The sequence below is a fragment of the Patiria miniata genome, unplaced genomic scaffold, assembly GCF_015706575.1.
Source record: "Patiria miniata isolate m_02_andy unplaced genomic scaffold, ASM1570657v1 HiC_scaffold_5, whole genome shotgun sequence".
NCBI lineage: Eukaryota > Metazoa > Echinodermata > Asteroidea > Valvatida > Asterinidae > Patiria > Patiria miniata.
The window spans coordinates 27511629-27530115 of NW_024037072.1; the positions used below are offsets into that span (position 1 = coordinate 27511629).

The window sequence follows — 18487 nt, forward strand, 5'->3', positions numbered from 1 at the left end:
AAATTAGACCGACCTTGAACATTTCACCACACAATTATAAAGTCGGCTTCGTGGTTTGGGCGCCTCTATCTGCAGTAAAATCATTAGTAATCTTCACACGGCGCACATTAACATGTGCCTGTATTTCTAGCGTGGCAGATAGGCAACAAGGGGTCTTTGATGACAGCTTTCTAGGGCACACTGGACGGTCAAAATGCCCCGCATTTTGGAGGATGGGGTGGCCGCGTTCACAGTCATTTTTGGTTCCTTCCGGAGCGAAACACTCTGAAAAAGCTTCATCTTTTGTGCACGGTGGCTTGTTTAGAGGACAACTAAACATTTTTGGGTAAATTAAAGGTGAAAAAGAAAATGGACATTGCCTGTGCTTCCCTCGTATGCAAGGGATACGCAAGTTTCAACACTTTTTACGGTCGTGTTTCACCTTCCAAATACAAATGGCAATATGGAAGCAATATGGAGTGTATGGGAATTGAAGTGCTTGCATTTTGTTTTCGTTCAAATTACTTTAAAACGGGCTTCATTATGGATTAACACGGACTATGGAATTTCGGTGTATGTCCACTCCCCGTCTTTTCTGCGAAAATCGTCTTCATTCTAAACTTGTGATTGGCGGAGGCGGGGCACATGGACGCAAGCCTGGGGGGGGGGGGGGTTACAGGTTAGGTGTTGCCCCCAACTAGCCCAGTCTCTCCTTTATTCCTGCATGGTTTCAGGATGACTGATTGGTCCATTAGTTCAGTGCCCTTACCAGGTATGATGGGTATGCATTGCAAGCAAGGAGAATGACGGGGGACCGAGGTTGGAAAAGACGGATGATTTCATCTATTTATAATAAGGGTGTGTGGGGAAAGTACATGATTTGGATTATTTTGCGCATTCCAATTGCTACATGTCTAATTATAAATGTCGAGGTATTTCAGTCATTTCATCTGATTGAAAAAAGTACCCACCCGCTCTACTTTTGTGCTGACGCTCCCGTTTCTAAGAACCTCTATATCAATCAACACCACAACGGCAGGATGAAACACGTCTGATACATCAGAGGGCTAGATTTTTGCAATTAACAGTCGTCGGGGACGCCGAGATGCCATCATCTTGCGATTCCGACTTTTGAAACCGATCCTTGTGATTGATTATCTATGGACTTTTTGACCATAGTTTTTCGAGAGCCATTCCCAAGAAGTAGGCCTATGCTCCCTTGAAATGAAAGTGTTTCATGCAAATTTAAAAGCCTCAGGAGAGGAGGTGTAGCCGAATGATTGATAGGCGAACTGATGATCACCTGCTACCACCTGCAACCAGGTGCCTTTAGACCACGCCCACATCGTCCTGCTAGTCTCATTCCAGTCATTTTGCATTTGGTAGGGACAAAGTCACAGTCATCATACAGACAAAAATGTCAATAATTATTAGACACAATAAATATTTATATTCATAAATACATTACAATTTATACAGTTATAATTACAAAAGTTATACTGATCTCACAAACTAGTACTTTAATAATGTTATCTATAATACCTCCATTTGATTTACTGGGCCTTTACACAACCAAACATGCATTAATTTTATTGTAATTGTTATGACCAGCACAACAGAATAAAATCACAATGGTCTTGTTAAAAATAAATTCCGGAATGATTTCCGCGTAACGTGAAATTTACAATAAGCGGCTTATTATAAAGCGGCAAATTATAGTAACTTTTTAAAAAAATACTTATTTACATCTTTATATTTCGGAAATGTGAAATTGTTAAAGAAGATGTTAAAAGCGTCTCTATCTCAGGTTCGATTCTGATTAGAAAATTTTGCGATGGCTAATTATTTCAGGAAAGTAAATTTGCGGATTTTCTTTCCTTTGAGGAATCAGGAAAACAGTTAGGCAAATTCTCGGAAATTATTCACCAGCCGCAGGCTATACGCCTTTTAAGGGGGTGGGTAAATAATAATTCCCTGGTAGAAGAGGTCTAATCATTGCCAAAAACACCAAAATTAAATCAGGTTCCGTTTTGAAGAAATATTACTAGAAATACTGAATATTCAATTTACAAAATATAAGTATAATACTTATAATAAATCATTGATCTCTATTTAAAATCACTTACTGATCTACTTCAGCTGACAGATTGCATTATGATGACAGATTTATGGGTTATTTAAAAATAAAATTGAACATTTCCCATATAGGCTTGTGGCTCAAGGTGTGAATAAACAAACACAAGAATAGTCCCCCTCTTTCCCCAAAGATCGAATTTATTCAAAACATCCTGTGTTTGCACAGTTGTGACTCATTAAATCTACGGCAACTGTCTCCATAATATCGTGCATGTACTAATGAAGACGGACGGCACCTTACTGCAGTAGGATTAACTTGCCTAATCTTATTAAAAACCGAACGGGGATGCGTTTCAGACCATAAGAAAAGTTATCTATCACACGTACGTGTAGCAATGACGTGGTTAATTGGACGGACGCCAGTCCACGAGAAGAATAAGACTTTGGGTGTATCAACGAGTTACAGACCAGTGCAGTACAGGTTGGACGGAAGGTGCAATTTTTTTTAAGGAGTCTCTCTTCTCTTAAAGAAGGAGACGTTTCCATGAACCGCAGTCGAGGAACTGAGCTCTAAATCCCATTGGAAATTAAAAAGGGAAAGACGGCTTAGTACTGCTGTCGTGGTGTGGTTCTGGTACAGTTTTAGCGTCTGGCCTGGCAATATTAACCACTTTTCCCACAAGTTGGTTTCGATCGCGGACCGTTTGATCAGTGACTCGAATCCAGATAATGTCGTGTTGCATGTGTCCTTAAGCAACATATTTTACTGCAATCATAATGCAAAGAGAACAGTTTCAAGTATTCAACTAAAAAAAATCACACAAGTTCAGTCACTAACCATATCTTAAATGTGTGAGATGAGTTCAGGAATTGGTTTATACTTTCTTAAAAAATATCCTTTGCTATTAGCTAATAAGAAAAGATAAAATCTACAAAAAGGGGGGGGGGGGGTAGTGTCAAATACAGGTTAATTAGAGGCTTACATCACATCTTGTAACATATGCCTCCAATCGCGTGATCCGTTTTCACACCTGCATGCTTCTCATCAGTGACCGAATAAACCGTTGGCAACATTTGCCAGGAGGATAAGTAAGATCCTGTATATGCCACTTCTTTCACCGTTTTTTGATCATAGTGGGTGGATGCTTGGACAAATATTTGCACATAAGAATTCGGGTTCAACTCTTTCTGGATCATGGTAACAACTTAATTTCCATTCATTTACACAATTTGCTTTACTTTCAAATAAATGTGTCAAACTAGAGGTATCAAAGCATTCCGATTTGAGCCTCTTGGGGAATCGGGAAACCAGACTCAGAGGCGGACCAATCTATATCAATTTCCCAGCTCGCATATAAATTTACAACTAAAGTGGCGCCACAGAACATGTAGGACTAACAAGTTCTGGATAAACGGGAAATTTGGGGAGAGGGGATTTGGCAGGATTGGTAGTGGAACCAATTTAAGGTGTCAAATTGTCAGTTTCAGCATAATTGGTATTAATTGCACTGGCTGACTTAACGGTGAGATTATACCAGCTAAAAGTGGTCTGCGTACTAGCTGCAAGAAGGCAGACGGGAAAATGCCCAAGGGTACAATTTTTGGGTAAAATTGGGACAAAACGGGGAATGAAAAAGAAAGTCATCAGAATAACAAGATGGTATAACCAAACTGGAGGAGATTAGGTACAGATTTATCAGCATGTTACAAATATCTGCAATAGGATGATACTGGCAGTGATGAACACTTTTAGTGGTAAACAGCATTAAAAATCATCCATCTAAAACATATCCATCTTACATATCGATCGATCTTGGACTAGCTCGTATGTTGTGCAGCTAATGTGCACATTAATGTTGCAGACTATGTGGCGTCCTGAAAGATTAATGTGTAGTCTTGGAGACAAATAACACTGTGCAAGTTACCTTTGGACTACTTTTAACTTTTAACACAAAAAGCGTGAACGGCTTTTAAATCAAGACTCACAACTTGGACTCTGCTTTAAATTGATACAAGTCTCACAATAAATGACCTCTTTTTTTTCGCTTTTAATTCTGCGATTTGTAGAAGAGGTCAAAACTCACAGAAAGCAGGTCACAAGAGGAAATAAGTCATCACAGACGAAAAACATTATAATGTCACATATACTATTAAAGCGATGTTAAGTGGTTTAACCATAATTGCAATTTTCAACTGCCATTTTTTCATTATACAATTTAAATTCACAAATTACCATTAACTGGCATATATGTCGCATTTTGGGCTATGCTATCTCTACATGAGAGGGACGTCCTCCATGTTAGTATGTCGATTGACATACTGGTAATCACTTCCTAGGCCAGAATCTCTCTTCTGCAACTCCAGCCTGGAGTCTTTGACTTCTCCCCATGAACTCCTCGTCTGGTCTCTCTTGTCAACATCCAGCATGGGATGATGGCACTCTAGCTCAATAAACACGTCCTCTGTAGACAGACTTCCGACCAGCATCCCTCTGTCATCATCGCTGCCTTCTATACTCACCATGGGGATATCGTCGGGTCTGGTTTCGGACTCTTTCACCCTGTCTCCACCTTCAGCGTCTTCTTCCTCATCAGACTCCAAATCCTCCGATATCTCAAAGAACGGGAAGTGGCTGTAGTTCTGGCAGAAGTCCAAGTAAGGGGTGTCTTCCTCCAGTAGGGCTTCCAGCTTGTTGCGTAGATGGGTGAAGGTAGGGCGTTCCTCTGGGCACGGATGCCAGCAAGCGATCATGATGGCATAGCTGGTGGGTCAATACAACACAAAACGTGTTCTACTTGAAACTAGTATCATTGCCATGGTACTTGTGTGGAACAAGAAGTGTGAAGGACACTTGGCTGGTTTATCATTGTTATAACCTCTGTACACCAGTGAACACAAGCCAAGATGGCCAACGATGGAACTTCAATTTGGCATGCTTAGTCACTTTCACCACTGGGGAGGTACTAGTACGCAGTGTCCATAGACCTGCTGAAGTGAATTTCTCAAACTGAGTGCAAAGGTATTCAAACTATTTAAAGCTCATTTTAAAGTGCAAAACTAAACTAGATGTTCAAGCCAAGACTGAACTTGAGTCCTCGCTCATATGTAAACCTGGCTCTGGATTCCAAAGTATTTTTTGCATTTACATAACATAATGTTCCTAGACTTATAAATGCCAAAACTCACAATTCTGGAATTAAGTGATTCCAGATGTGAATCTCAAACCATTCAAACATTAAAAGTATTCTCGTTACGACTTTTCTCGTAAAAACGATTCTGAATCCATTGATGGACTTGAGCCCATTTGTCAATTTTGGTCTTTAAGTCTACTTTGTTGCTTGTTTTCCTTTCTGGCAGTTGAATAGAGTACCAAACTATTACGGGCACTCCTGATCACACATGGGATATGAGAGTGTTGATGATAGGAAACTCATTTGCACCCAAAGTGTACTTGGAACATTCTTAACAAGGCTTATAAAATCTTGATCATGTGAGTGTCCACATGGGTGAAGGAAATCCCATCGCAAATGAGATCTTCATTGCAAGTTGAATAACAAGTCATTCACAAGTATGGTCACAATTAACGTACATGGGATGAACAGTGACAAAAGTACGCCTTTGTCACCCTTTACTTTATAGTTTGTGACTTGACTTGAGGATTTGTGGTGGACTTGCAATTGGCCTTGTGACTGACTTGTGAGAACTTGACAGTATTCCTGAGTGTGGATGATACTCACAGAACTTCGGAGCAGTTTTCCGGTCTCTGCATGCGATCCCCTCTCTTCAGCATGGTCGGGATGTCTTTGTTGTGAATGCCGGGGTAAGGGGAGGCACCAAGGGTCACCAGCTCAAACAGCAGCACACCAAAGGACCACCTGAAATGAAACGATTGCCTGATAAAAACTACATACAGTCAGAGATGTAGTCAAGTCACTATGCATCATCCTGAGCCAATCACAAGTCAATCACAAGCCAATCACAAGTCAATCACAAGCCAATCACAATTCATTCACAGGCCAATCACAAGTCAATCACAAGTCAATCACAAGCCAATCACAGGTCAATCACAAGTCACACAAGCCAATCACAAGCCAATCACAAGTCAATCACAAGCCAATCACAAGTCAACCACATGTCAATCACAAGTCAATCACAAGTCAACCACAAGTCACACAAGCCAATCACATGTCAATCACAAGTCAATCACAAGTCAATCACAAGTCAATCACAAGTCACACAAGCCAATCACATGTCAATCACAAGTCAATCACAAGCCAATCACAAGCCAATCACAAGCCAATTACAAGTCAACCATTTGTCCATCACAAGTCCTTCACAAGTCAATCGCAAATCATCTTGTCTCAAGTCACAATGACAAGCTATATTCTAATCCCCTGTTTATAGATGTCTTGGGGCACGTGATCACTGGGCACTCGAGAGGCCCCCTTCAATGGAGAAACCATTGTGACGGGTTATCTGAACAATAGCTAGCACAATGCTTTCACCATTGAATGAGGCCCTCGTGATAGAATTGATGCCTGGATTGGTCTACACTTGGACCTGACTTCTACCTGAATTGTGATTTGATTTGTGATTACAACACTGCAAATAGTAGATGGTCAACAATGGTCCATTATTTCCACCAATAGATGGTCAAGGTGCAATACAATGCATAACACATATAGTCCAAGCAAAACTATAAACTAGCAGGAGGAAAATGCACATCAACCTTATTAAAGGATTACAATATCAAAAGAACTGATTTAATTCCACTTCAAACCTTTGTAGGAGCATAACACGAAGAGTTAAACAGGAAGGGGAAACTACTCAATACAACAGCCACAAAGAACCTTACAAATTGAACTGCCACTGAGCTGTTGAGTGAAAACTCACGTCCCAGACAATGCACTATTTTCTTTAAAATTTACTGCAGTTACACCTTGTCACAGTGTAAGCAAATTGACATATAGGCTAGTCAACACTTCTACAAAATCAAAATCTTTTAAACTCCTTAAGATGTTTGACACAACTTTCTGATGAACTTCTAAAATGACTACACTTCTAAAATCACTTACACGTCATTGCATGTGGTGAAGACTTGGTCATAGAGGGCCTCGACTGACATCCATTTGATGGGTAGCTTGCCCCCTCTCCGGTGCACATAGATGTTATCATCGTAGACATATCTGGTCAGCCCAAAGTCACCGATCTTGACCGTCTTGTCTTCGGCCACCATGACATTCCTTGCTGCCAGGTCACGGTGCACAAAACCTTTCTGGGAAAGGTACTCCTAAATAGAAATACAGACAGAAATATAGACATGGTTTAACCAGTTCGCGCCGCATGACGTGTATACCTGCAAAGGTTTTGCGGTATTCGGAACAGATGACGGATAAGCACGCAGGGAGCGAGGCCGGAAATATCTGTCAGCGACCCGCTCACAGCGAGCGAGGCCGGAAATATGAGTGTGCTGCATGAGGGTGATGGCTTCAACCCGCCTGGCTTGAGGTCGAGTGAAATTAAACCCGCGCCTCGTTCCGTTCTTGTCAAAATAATCCCGACGCGAACTGGTTAATAGCTTCAGCAGAAAAAAATCTGGAGAATGAGTGCGTTTTACAAGTGGGAAGAGTTGTACAGGTCCATCACCTTGTCCGGTCACAAGTAAATCACGAGTCCATTCACAAGTCCAGACACAAGCACCAGGGGATGCACAATAACAAAGGAATGCCTTTGTCAAAGCTCATTTGAATAGCTTGTGATCTTCCGTTGGACTGGAGGACATGTGATGGACTTGCAGGGATTTGTGATGGACTCGACTACAACACTGGTGTACATAGATCTGTTTCTTGCCAATCCCAAAGACTAGTAATTCTTGAACTACTTTTTTTTCCATTCTAGGTATGATTTGCACACATGCTACATTTTGGCAGCTACGTGTAAATGACCGAAGTTAATTGGTTTGTTACCAAGTATTAATTTCTAATGAAGAATAGCAGTAATTTTTCCCCCCTAATTCGCTCTTTTCACAATTCCGCCATGGGTATACAGAGCCTCGATCTGGGAGCTTTACACAATGAAAATAGCCGATTCAGTGATTCCCATGTCGAGGTCCAGATCACTGTACCGGCTATTTTTATTGTGTACAGTTGCCTGATCGAGGCTCTGCATGCCCAATGGCGGAGTGTGAAAAGAGCGAATCTTCATTGCAGTGAGAAGAAGTTCATTTTTGCATCAAGATGAACAAAACAAAACATTAATAATATTGAACTAATGTAAAAAGAAAAAAAAATGTTATCTGTCATATGACTTACCATGCCTCGTGCAATCTGGCGTGCAAAGGATAACAGATCATTGGGCATCAAGGAATCAGACTCAGTTCCATCCGGTTTCTCGCTTTTTTCATTCCGTATCTCAAGACACGAATACAAAATGACAAGTATAGATCTGTAATTGGGCGGCAATATATTTTTTGTTCCAGTTTTTTAGTCTGCAAACTGTGTGTCCTTTGTAAATTGCACACACTAAATCGTTTACTCGCTGTTCAAATTCTCTTGTCTTGGGTACCATAATGTGATTGGTCCAGACCAGTCACATGTCAAATTTTCTACGAATGGCTGTTCCCAACAAAACAACGTTTGTGTTGCATTGCGCAATAACGTCAACCGTATTCTAGCTTTGATGATGTCAGCCGTTCTACTGTGAGAATTTCTGGTGTCACTGGTGCCCAAGCTATGTCCGCCACTGCTTTGACCAGAGGAAGTTATGAGAGTACATGTAATTAACTGGCAAACTATAAATGGTACTGGATCAGTAGAACCATACAGAATTTAAAGGTATAGTCCATCATTTGTAATTTGTGCATTTTGTTCGTTTGAAGAAACAAAAGTGCTCAAAATCTATAGAAGGGTGCTGAACAACCAACCTGATGAAGTTTCAGCTCAGCTTTAGCTGTATATTATGAGAAAAACGACATTCTAGGATCTCGATTTCAAATCAAAAGTTGCTGAATCATGTTTTGAATTGGGCCTGCATTCAGCGTCCGATACACGTTCTCACTGAGCCGATTGCAGCTACGCAAATTATGTCGCGCACTGATCCGACGAATTATAGCAACCGCACACGCTTGTGTGTTGTGCCAATGCTTGCGCGCGCTTCGCCGAATAACAAACCGAACTACTAATTTGAATTTCCTACGGTGCTTCTTAAGAAGCACCGTTGAAAAGGCCTTCTTGAGTTGATTTCTTCAAAATGACAGCTTGCCAGAAAGAATAATTTCACAGGGAGTTTAGTCCCCTTACTATCTTTCAACCAAGTATGCTTTTCACCAATGAATACGGCAGTTACTTTTTGGATAGCTGCAAATGATGGACTCTGGCTTTAACACTGTTAACCCTTTAGTCACTGTAGCACCCGAAGCCGCTCTGCCCATTACTCACTGTTGGGCCCGAAACAGCCCGAGCACTCTATGGTTTTAAACACAATGTAATACAATGTAGTACTAGTGCTAATGGGTTGTAAGATCATAATTTTGTTGCTTTTGATACTGCTTTTTGTGCCAGGCTGTGGAAAAAAAACAAACGTTATAACAAAACAAACACTGACTGCTGCGCAGGCATCCCTAAGGTAGAAAGGTCTTAGTAACATCATGGCAATCAATAACGATACACGGTGCTACTATAAAGCGTTCTGTCCAGACTCAACTAACGCCAAAGTGTCTTTATCCAGAGCTGAAGAGAAAAAGTCTCACCATAACTCCCCGGTTGGCTCTCAGGTACCGGAGCAGGTCGCCATGGCAACAGTGCTCCACAATGAGACAGAGGGGCGCAGCATCGGTGCTGCAGCAGCCCAGCAGACTGACCAGATTGCTGTGACGGCCTATGTCCTTCATCAGTTTCATCTCACGACGGAATTCCTGCCTTTGTATCTCCTCGGCATCCCCTGCAATCAACAAGGGGATGAAACAAAGTGAATCTAATACTGTTCTTGTTTCTTTTGCCTTTCACCATACTTTGTGAGTAAAAATTCACGAACTGCTTGGGTGGGAGTTGAACCCACCACCTCAGGTTTATAAGTGCAGACATCTTAATCTACTTAACCATTGAGGTTGCCGGGGTAGGCTAAAGAAGTAAAGTCTGTCACGAGCCAACCTGGCCCATCAGGCTGGCGTTTATCTCCAGTTTCCTTGGCAAGAATTGACTGGGAATATTTCTATTCCCCCTGGATGGGACGGTATAAGTCCATCACAGATTACTCCCCAGCTAATGCCGGTACTAATCAATACTCCTGGGTGGAGAGAGGCAAGTGGGGGTAAGGTAGCTTGCTCAAGGACACAACATATGGATTGGAACCCTTGGATTCAAATCCCTGACTCTGCACTCTGATTATGATGAACCCTATAACCACTTGGCCACACTCCCCCTTCGGGGAGGGGGGGGGGGGAAGGTAGGCTAGCCAGTTGAAATCTGGCAGAGCAGTCAGTCCCTAATGAAGGAATATAGCTTTCAGGTGAAAGTTAAAAATTGAGGTTTTTTCTTATTGGGACAGTCACTCATGTCATTAAAAGGTGACAGAATTATACAGAATTGAAAAGTTCGATTGTAATTGGATGACCATACAATGAGCTAAATCCGGCCCATTGTGTACACCAGATGCATTAAATGACTTTCTGTGAATAGCCATTGTGAATTAATTGAATAAACCTGTGTGCGCTCTTGGACTAACCTTGTCTTGTCAAGGGCTGGTAGTTTGGTCAATGGTTAAAAAAGGAAAGAAGTAAATTCTTACCATGCAGCATCTTGACAGCGACGTGAACGTCATATCTTTTGATGGAGTCTCTGAAGAGACTGGAACCCGACGTGTAGTGTGTGGACAGCTTGCCAGCTATGAAGGCCTTCATCACGACACCAAACTGGCCTTTGCCAAGTACCTCCCCCATCTCAAGTCGCTCAAACGGCATCTCCCAACGGTCTGGTATGGGAGTGTCTGGGCTGATGGCAAAATCCAATTGGAAAACATTACTTTATAAAGTCATTTTTGCAGGCTTTCAAGCAGACCCAAGTGACAAAGTAGGAGAACAGCAGGATCAATATTTTCAAAAACACAGAACAAAAGTAGGACTTTTTGGGGAGACAAAATCAGGATAAAAGTAGGACTTATGTGGAGTAGTTTTCGTGGATACTGGCCCATGTCCACAGGATCATAAGCCTCATTTGGCATGTTCTGTACTCACAACACTTGAGCTCCATCCTCAACTAAGCTCTTGGAAGTACAGTTGCAGTACTCCTGCACCCTTCATTGTGGGATTAACATATGACAGTGTGTAACACTGTTACTCCACCCCCCCCCCCACCCCCACCCCCAGATCCGCCCCTGGGTACCATCCCCATCTTCACTTTGGGAAAGGTTATTCTTATTAAGTCGGTACGTCTATTTCACGCACAGGGTAAATACCCATGCGCAGTATACTATCACGTCGGTTTTATACCCGGGCGATAGTCCACTAGGCATGCGGATTACTAAGCAATCATGGAAATATTTCCAGAAGGGAAGCTGAGGGAACTCACAATAACATATTGGTGTCAAGATTGCATTATCAAATCTCACCGATGGTTGAGGCAAATTTGCCCTCTTGACTCACCTGTCAGCGGCCGGCGTTATGGAGTACACGTTGTGCATGCTCTCCTCGTCTCTACGGAGCCTCCTCTTGGACAAACGGGACTCCATTAGCCGACGGCGATACACGCATAGGGTCCAGACAAACACGACCGCGGCGACGACAAGGAGAACTGGCACAAGGACCAGGAAGGTCATGATTGGAAACACCTTGGGTAGCTGGGTGCTGCGCAGTGGTAAGGCACTCTGGGGGCCAGAAGCGGTCGACTCGACAGCTGCAATTGCAGGCAACAAGAAAGATTGTTAAAGCCAGAGTCCATCATTTGCAGCTATTCAAAAAGTAACTGGCGTAATTATTGTTGAAAAACATACTAGGTTGAAAGATAGTAAGAGGACTAAACTCCCTGTGAAATTATTCTTTCTGGCAAGCTGTCATTTTGAAGAAATCAATGAAAGAAGGCCTTTCAAACGGTGCGTCTTAAGAAGCACCGTTGGAAATTTCCGTTAGTAGTTCGTGTTTTTTTATTCGGCGAAGCGCGCGCAAGCGTTGACACGATGCACGCGCGCGCGTAGTTGCTATAATTCGTCGGATCGGTGCGGGACATCGCGTAACTGCAGTCGGCTAGTGAGAACGTCTCACGCTGAATTCAGGCCCAATTCAAAACATGATTCAGCAACTTTTGATTTGAAATCGAGATCCAAGAATGTTGTTTTTCTCAAAATATATAGCTGAAGCTGAGCTGAAACTTCATTAGGTTAGTTGTTCAGCACCTTTCTTTAGATTTTGAGCACTTTTGTTGCTTCAAACGAACAAATGCACAAATTACAACTGATGGACTATACCTTTATAGGTAATATACAACATTTACTTTTCCTGTAATTTTCAGAAATGGAGGGATGAGGGTGGGGCCTGTTTAAAGTGTTGTGTTTATAGATGCTGGAAAAACCAAGACAAAAATGCTGTTTTTGTAGTCTGGTTCCCCGACACTACTTCAGACGAAAAGAAGCAAGTTATAGACTTCGGGAAATTGTCAGGTCAGGGAACCAGACTAGCTGGTTTGCACCCGCCACGAATGTATATAAACCGATTGCAAACAAAACGTGCACTAACAACATTTGGTAAGTTGGGGCAGTATTTGCAAAAAGTAAGTTTTTTTTCCAACGATGGTCGGCCGACGGAAAAAGTTCATGCATGACAACCTTGTGGACTCCACAGAGTACATTTTACAATTGTTGTCTGCTGTAATGTAGTTCATGGCGTTTTGTACGCAAAGCCGAGGATGGCATTGTTCCCAAGGGCATACAAATAATCATGGACTATATCAAAACAGACAACAATTGTTTTGTTATACCATGGTCTTAGTTTTTAGAGTTTTTAAAAGTAATAATATGAAAATTAAAATGTTATTTTCATAATGACAGCATTTGTTTCCGGTTTGACACCCTATGCATTATAATTGAACAGTCCAGTGCTTCGTTTTTTTAATGAAAATTCTGTGTTGACTCGGACACACACACAGGTCGGCACTGACAAGCGGCCGTGCCGGGTAACTCTATCCGGAATTGTGACCAGGGTCTATTTGAGCTGTGTTGTACAAAGCAGCAGCGACGAAAACTGTTCAAAAGTCTTTGAGAACGATGAAAGGTGATTAACCCTGGTAACATAAGGTAATGTACTCCGTGGAAACAATCATACATGAACTTGTGCAGCACGCAACATGAACAATTCTCAACAAATGAAATTTCATAATCTGATACCATGATAGAACAACACCCAGGAACATCATCTTTTATCGTACTCACAGATCTTTGAATGTTTTGTTTTTCGTCCCCACTGCTTTGTAAAGAATTAGACGTGAAGATTTTGTAACATGTCTGCTCATGTTCAGAATCGATTTCATATCATTACCTGTGAATTCAAACGGTTTGATGGGCACCATGTTTAAGTTGGTACTGGGTCCACTCCTATTCACTGCAACCTGAAGCATTTAATGAAACAAGAATGAACGTAAAAAAGAAAAAGCAATCCACTATACAATGGAACTACATGTAGCATTCGCTCATGTTCATGCATGTGACTACTCATTGGAATGTGCATTGAAAACTTCCTAAGTCAAGCAAAACTCAACAGAATGTAGTACTGACAGCACTTTTTGAGCAAATTCTGGATACCATGTGTCAAGTGGAATCCATCCTTCCCTATGGTTGAGAGTCCTGGACCCTTGACCAACAAATCTCTACATCCATTGATGGCATCTATACAAGGATGTTGTGTGCTGTACAGAATGTATTTTTGGCAACAACATCTCCCAAACTCCATTCTATACGTTGCCCTTCCCCCTATCTCCACCATCATCAGACAGCTTCGCCTTTGGCTAGCCATAATGAGCCAGCTAGTCGTGTTCTTCTCTGGAAGCCTGATGCCCCTTGTCGTAGAGGTTGTCCCAACATGACCCTGAAAACACCCATCGAGTTGGAAACTGGTCTGAGCTGTCCATCTCCTTCCAACACTATGCTTGACAGGGACATCATCAAGTCCACTCTCGTCGGACTGCAACAAAAGCACGCCACGCATCACGGTCTCCCATGGCCGTCCTGATCTCGGCTGCGGAGGCTAGCCCAGTATCAAGACGCAGCTGGTCCACGTAGGTTAGCGTCTGCCCACCTCGAGAGGCTACTCCATGAGTGGGTCCCATAAGATGAGTTGGCTTGCAGCTATCTCTGGATGTCGAACGCAGTGACCAGCCAATCGCAGACGCCTAAGTCTGATAGTTGTAGAGATCCTTGGCAGGTTGCCATGGAGCACATCATTCCTGACTTTGTCTCTCCAACTCACGTCTAGAGCCATCCTCGGCATGCGAGTGTAGCAGCCATCAAGTCGAGCCTCTTGCTTTGTAGTAAGGGTCCATGCCTCAGAGCTGTAGAGTAGGATGGACTCCATGGATGCACGGAATAGAGCTCGTTTGAGTTTATCCGGCACCATAGACCTCCAGATCTTCTTGAGGTTTTAGCAGGGACAGGCACAGATGGGCCCAACTCATCAAGTCATCACGAAAGTGAATGAACAAATGAGTGAATGAATGAGTCAAGTGAATTAATGAAAGGGCTCTCCACTACTGTGGATTATGACGGATTTGTATAGTAAGGTTATCATGTCTTACCTTAACTCCATATGTAATGTCTGTCTCATTAAAGCCCGTCAGCCAGGCATAACTGTTCTCCTATAGAACAAGAAAGGCCGAAAAACTCCAGTCGGTTTGAGGCTCTAAATGTGAAAAGTACCCGATGTACACCCTCCACATGTACTATTTTGCTTATACTTTCAAATTCTACATCAATAATTTGGATCAATTGTAGTATTTTGCTTCGAACAACTGATCTAGGGATACGGATTAAGGAGCGTTTTTTTTAATGCGACCATTATCAGAAATGGTTTTATTTACTAGCTGAGAATTTTTTTTGTAATTTGATGGTTTGATCAAAACCCTCCTATGCAAACATACATTCTGTGCAAAGTTGTCCTTTCAGTCACAATCAATCATTTTGAACAGTTAAGAGTTCCCAGCCTACAGATTTTTTCACCACGTTTGGTTGAAGAGCTATACTTCACGACATTATAAAAAATACCAGTTCAAATAAGTTAAATAAGTAGCTTACAATTCTTGTCATAAGTGGGTTCCCTTCTTTTTTAACCACCCTGTAACTAAGTTGGTAGAGCACCGCACCAGTCAAATTCTTTGTCCAACTAATAAGAATTCAAAAATCATTAGAATGCACTTCATCAGTTTCCCTTTGTGGTTGATTTGAAAATTTGTATAAAAACGGTACAAAAAAAAGAAGCTAGAGTTGTCTTTACCACTCCAGGAATGTTGATTTCTTGGATGGTGCCAGACTCCAGGTTCGGCAAAAGATCGGCTGGCACAAACTTGCCCCACTGGACAATGTAGCCATACACGCCTGGGAGAGATTCCACAGGTGGCCACTGGATGTAAGCAGACATGTTCTGACGATAGTCGGTCACGTTGATGGTCTTCACATCAACCGTGCACATTTTAGGAGCTATCAACGACATAAAAGAATCATTCCAATCACTTCATCAATTTCAGAAAAATACACACAAAATTCTTTCTCAAGAAAAGCCCATAAAAATGTTTTCAGGTTAACCAGTTCGCGCCGGAGGCCGTGTATACACGCAAACATTTTGCGGTATTCGGAATGGATGACAGATAAACACGCAGGGAGCGAGGCCAGAAATATCTGTCAGCTACCTGCCAGCGAGGCCGGAAATATGAGTGTGCTGCCCGAGGGTGATGGCTTCAACCTGCCTGGCTTGAGGTCGAGTGAAAAGTAATCCCGCTCATTCCGTTCTTGTCAAAATAATCCCGGCGTCAACTGGTTAATTAAAATGGACAAATAAATCATTCAGTGCCACACATTACATACAGTGTGTAAATTGCACATGGGCAATTCCAGTAATACCCGTGACAGAGCTTTTAAGAGCTCAAGGAATAAACCTGAAAATCTATTTTTCAAATCTTATACATCCATCATCTAGTAATGGGTCAAGGAGATTGCAGACTAGGACTTTTAGGTCATTTATCTAAAACATTAATTAGATATCACAGTTAATCAGGTCTGCCACAAGACATTACACTTTCATAACGCTGGATTTGCCAAGATACAGTACATTTTGCATGTACATGTAAAAAAGCAACACAAGCCAAATACATCATTTCTAGGTTCTGGGTTGAAATGAATGATAAAATGACATGTGAAAAGCTTTGTCAAATCTCAGTTAGCTGTGAAGCTGTAGTTTGTATAAATAATGAGATCTACCCACTACTGCACATTACAAACATCTAGGTAACTCTAATTGTGTGCCACTGTCCTTCCACAGAGCTAAATCTAGAGCAGTTTTTGCGAAGAGGAATTGATTCTTCACATTTCTTTAATTCACTAATACATTTATGTTCCATTAAATATGTTAAAGGGAATATACAACATTTGCAAACATCGAAAAACAAAACTACCAAATTTTTACGAAATACCTTACTAGGATGTTGGTAAATGACAGTCTAAAGCATCCTGTAAAATTATGGCACCTGGTGTGAAGTCATTTTCAAGAAAAGTGGTATTTTTGTAAAAATTTCCAACGGTGGTCGGCCGACCACCGTTGGAAAAACCTAACTATTTTTCAACTACTGCTCCAAATTTACCATTTTGTTTCAGTCCAAATTTTGTTTGCTATTGGTTACATGTTCATGAACGAGTGCAGACCAGCTAGACTGGTTCCCTTACCTTACAATTTTCCGGCATCTATAAATTGATCCATTTCATCTTTAGTGGAGTCAGGGAACCAGACTTCTTGAACATTTTTGGTTTTTCTTGTTTTTGCAGCATTTTCGAACACAAAACTTCAAACATGTCAGTGTAACAATATTTGATATATAATACTCACCCCTCAAATAGTTCATTTCTGACAATTACAGCAAAAGCCAATGATGAACATTCCCTTTAAAGCTATAGTCCATCATTTGCAGCCATCCAAAAAGTAACTGGCGTAATTATTGCCGAAAAACAACCTTGGTTGAAAGATAGTACGGGAACTAAACTCCCTGTGAAATTATTCTTTCTGGGAAGTTGTCATTTTGAAGTAATCAACGAATGAAGGCATTTCCAACGGTGATTCTTAAGAAGCACCGTAGGAAAATTTGAATTAGTAGTTCATTTTGTTATTCAGCACAGCGCGCACAAGTATTGGAACGACGCACACGCGCACGCGCACGCGCACGCGCACGCGGTTGTTATAATTCATCGGATCAGTGCGCGACGTCGCGTATAGCTGCAATTCAAAACAATTCAAAACATGATTTAGTAACTTTTGATTTGAAATTGAGATCTTAGAATGCTGTTTTTCTCGGAATGTACAGCTACAGTTTAGCTGAAACTTCATCAGGTTAGTTGCTCAGTATCCTTCATTAGATTTTGAACTCTCTTGTTGCTTCAAACGAACAAAATGCACAAATTACAAATGATGGACTGTAGCTTTAAGGCACATTACTAAGCTTGATTAACCCTCCTATGCAAACATCCATTCTGTCCTTTCAGTCAAAATAAAGTGACTGTTTTTGACAGTTAAGAGCTCCCAGCTTACACAAAGCAGGATTGACTGGCTGTGACTGTTTATGTAACTTGATACAGCTGTGCTTTGAATGTAGGTGATTTCCTGCTATTGTATGCTGACTGAATTTGACTAGTCAAAGTGCTTGCTTCAAATATGACCCGTTTGTGACTAGCCTGTGTAAAAGGCATGGCAGGGGAAGTGGATGAAATTTTTGACTGTCTGTGACTGTTTAAGCAGTAGGTGGGTTACACAGATAAAACAAGTATTTTCCTACTTGTCAAACAAATGAATAATTCAAAATAACTTCAAATTTGCAAATACAATGATTGGCATACTACTTACACGGAGCTGCGCAGTACTGTGCCATATTTCGAAGAATGTAATCGCAAACTAAAGAATAAATATGTAAAAAATAAAAGCAGTGATTATTAAGTTGTATTAGTACGGTAGACAAAGGAGATTTGGTGAACTCTTATGTCCAATAAAATTTGCATCTCGCATTCCATCAAGCCTTCTGAGAAAGACCAAAGAACACTCCCCCCCCCCACCAAAAAAGGGGGGGGGCCTAAGGGGCCTGTCAACTGTTCACTGTTCCAATATCTACTTTCCTTCCCACCCATGTGCAGCCAATGGCGGATACGGGGGGAGGGGGGCAGTGCAACGGGGCCATGCGCCCCCCCCCCCTCCCCCAAAAAA

The 18487-nt window shown here is 41.7% G+C and overlaps 1 protein-coding gene across 5 annotated transcripts in view; it reads right to left on the reverse strand.

Annotated features, from left to right (window-relative positions):
- Positions 1-1406: 1406 nt before the first annotated feature.
- The window catches only part of LOC119740510 (insulin-like receptor), a 75710-nt gene continuing 58629 nt past the window's right edge, over positions 1407-18487 (reverse strand). For all 5 annotated transcript variants that reach the window (XM_038215845.1, XM_038215846.1, XM_038215844.1 and 2 more), the window contains 11 exons: positions 18134-18181; positions 15524-15726; positions 14829-14888; positions 13577-13646; positions 11693-11942; positions 10840-11042; positions 9803-9993; positions 8367-8465; positions 7131-7345; positions 5793-5930; positions 1407-4816 (listed from right to left, as the gene is read on the reverse strand). In XM_038215845.1, the coding sequence (XP_038071773.1) occupies positions 4330-4816; positions 5793-5930; positions 7131-7345; positions 8367-8465; positions 9803-9993; positions 10840-11042; positions 11693-11942; positions 13577-13646; positions 14829-14888; positions 15524-15726; positions 18134-18181 (1964 nt within the window). In that variant the 3' untranslated portion in view covers positions 1407-4329. The remainder of the gene's footprint in view (positions 4817-5792; positions 5931-7130; positions 7346-8366; positions 8466-9802; positions 9994-10839; positions 11043-11692; positions 11943-13576; positions 13647-14828; positions 14889-15523; positions 15727-18133; positions 18182-18487) is intronic.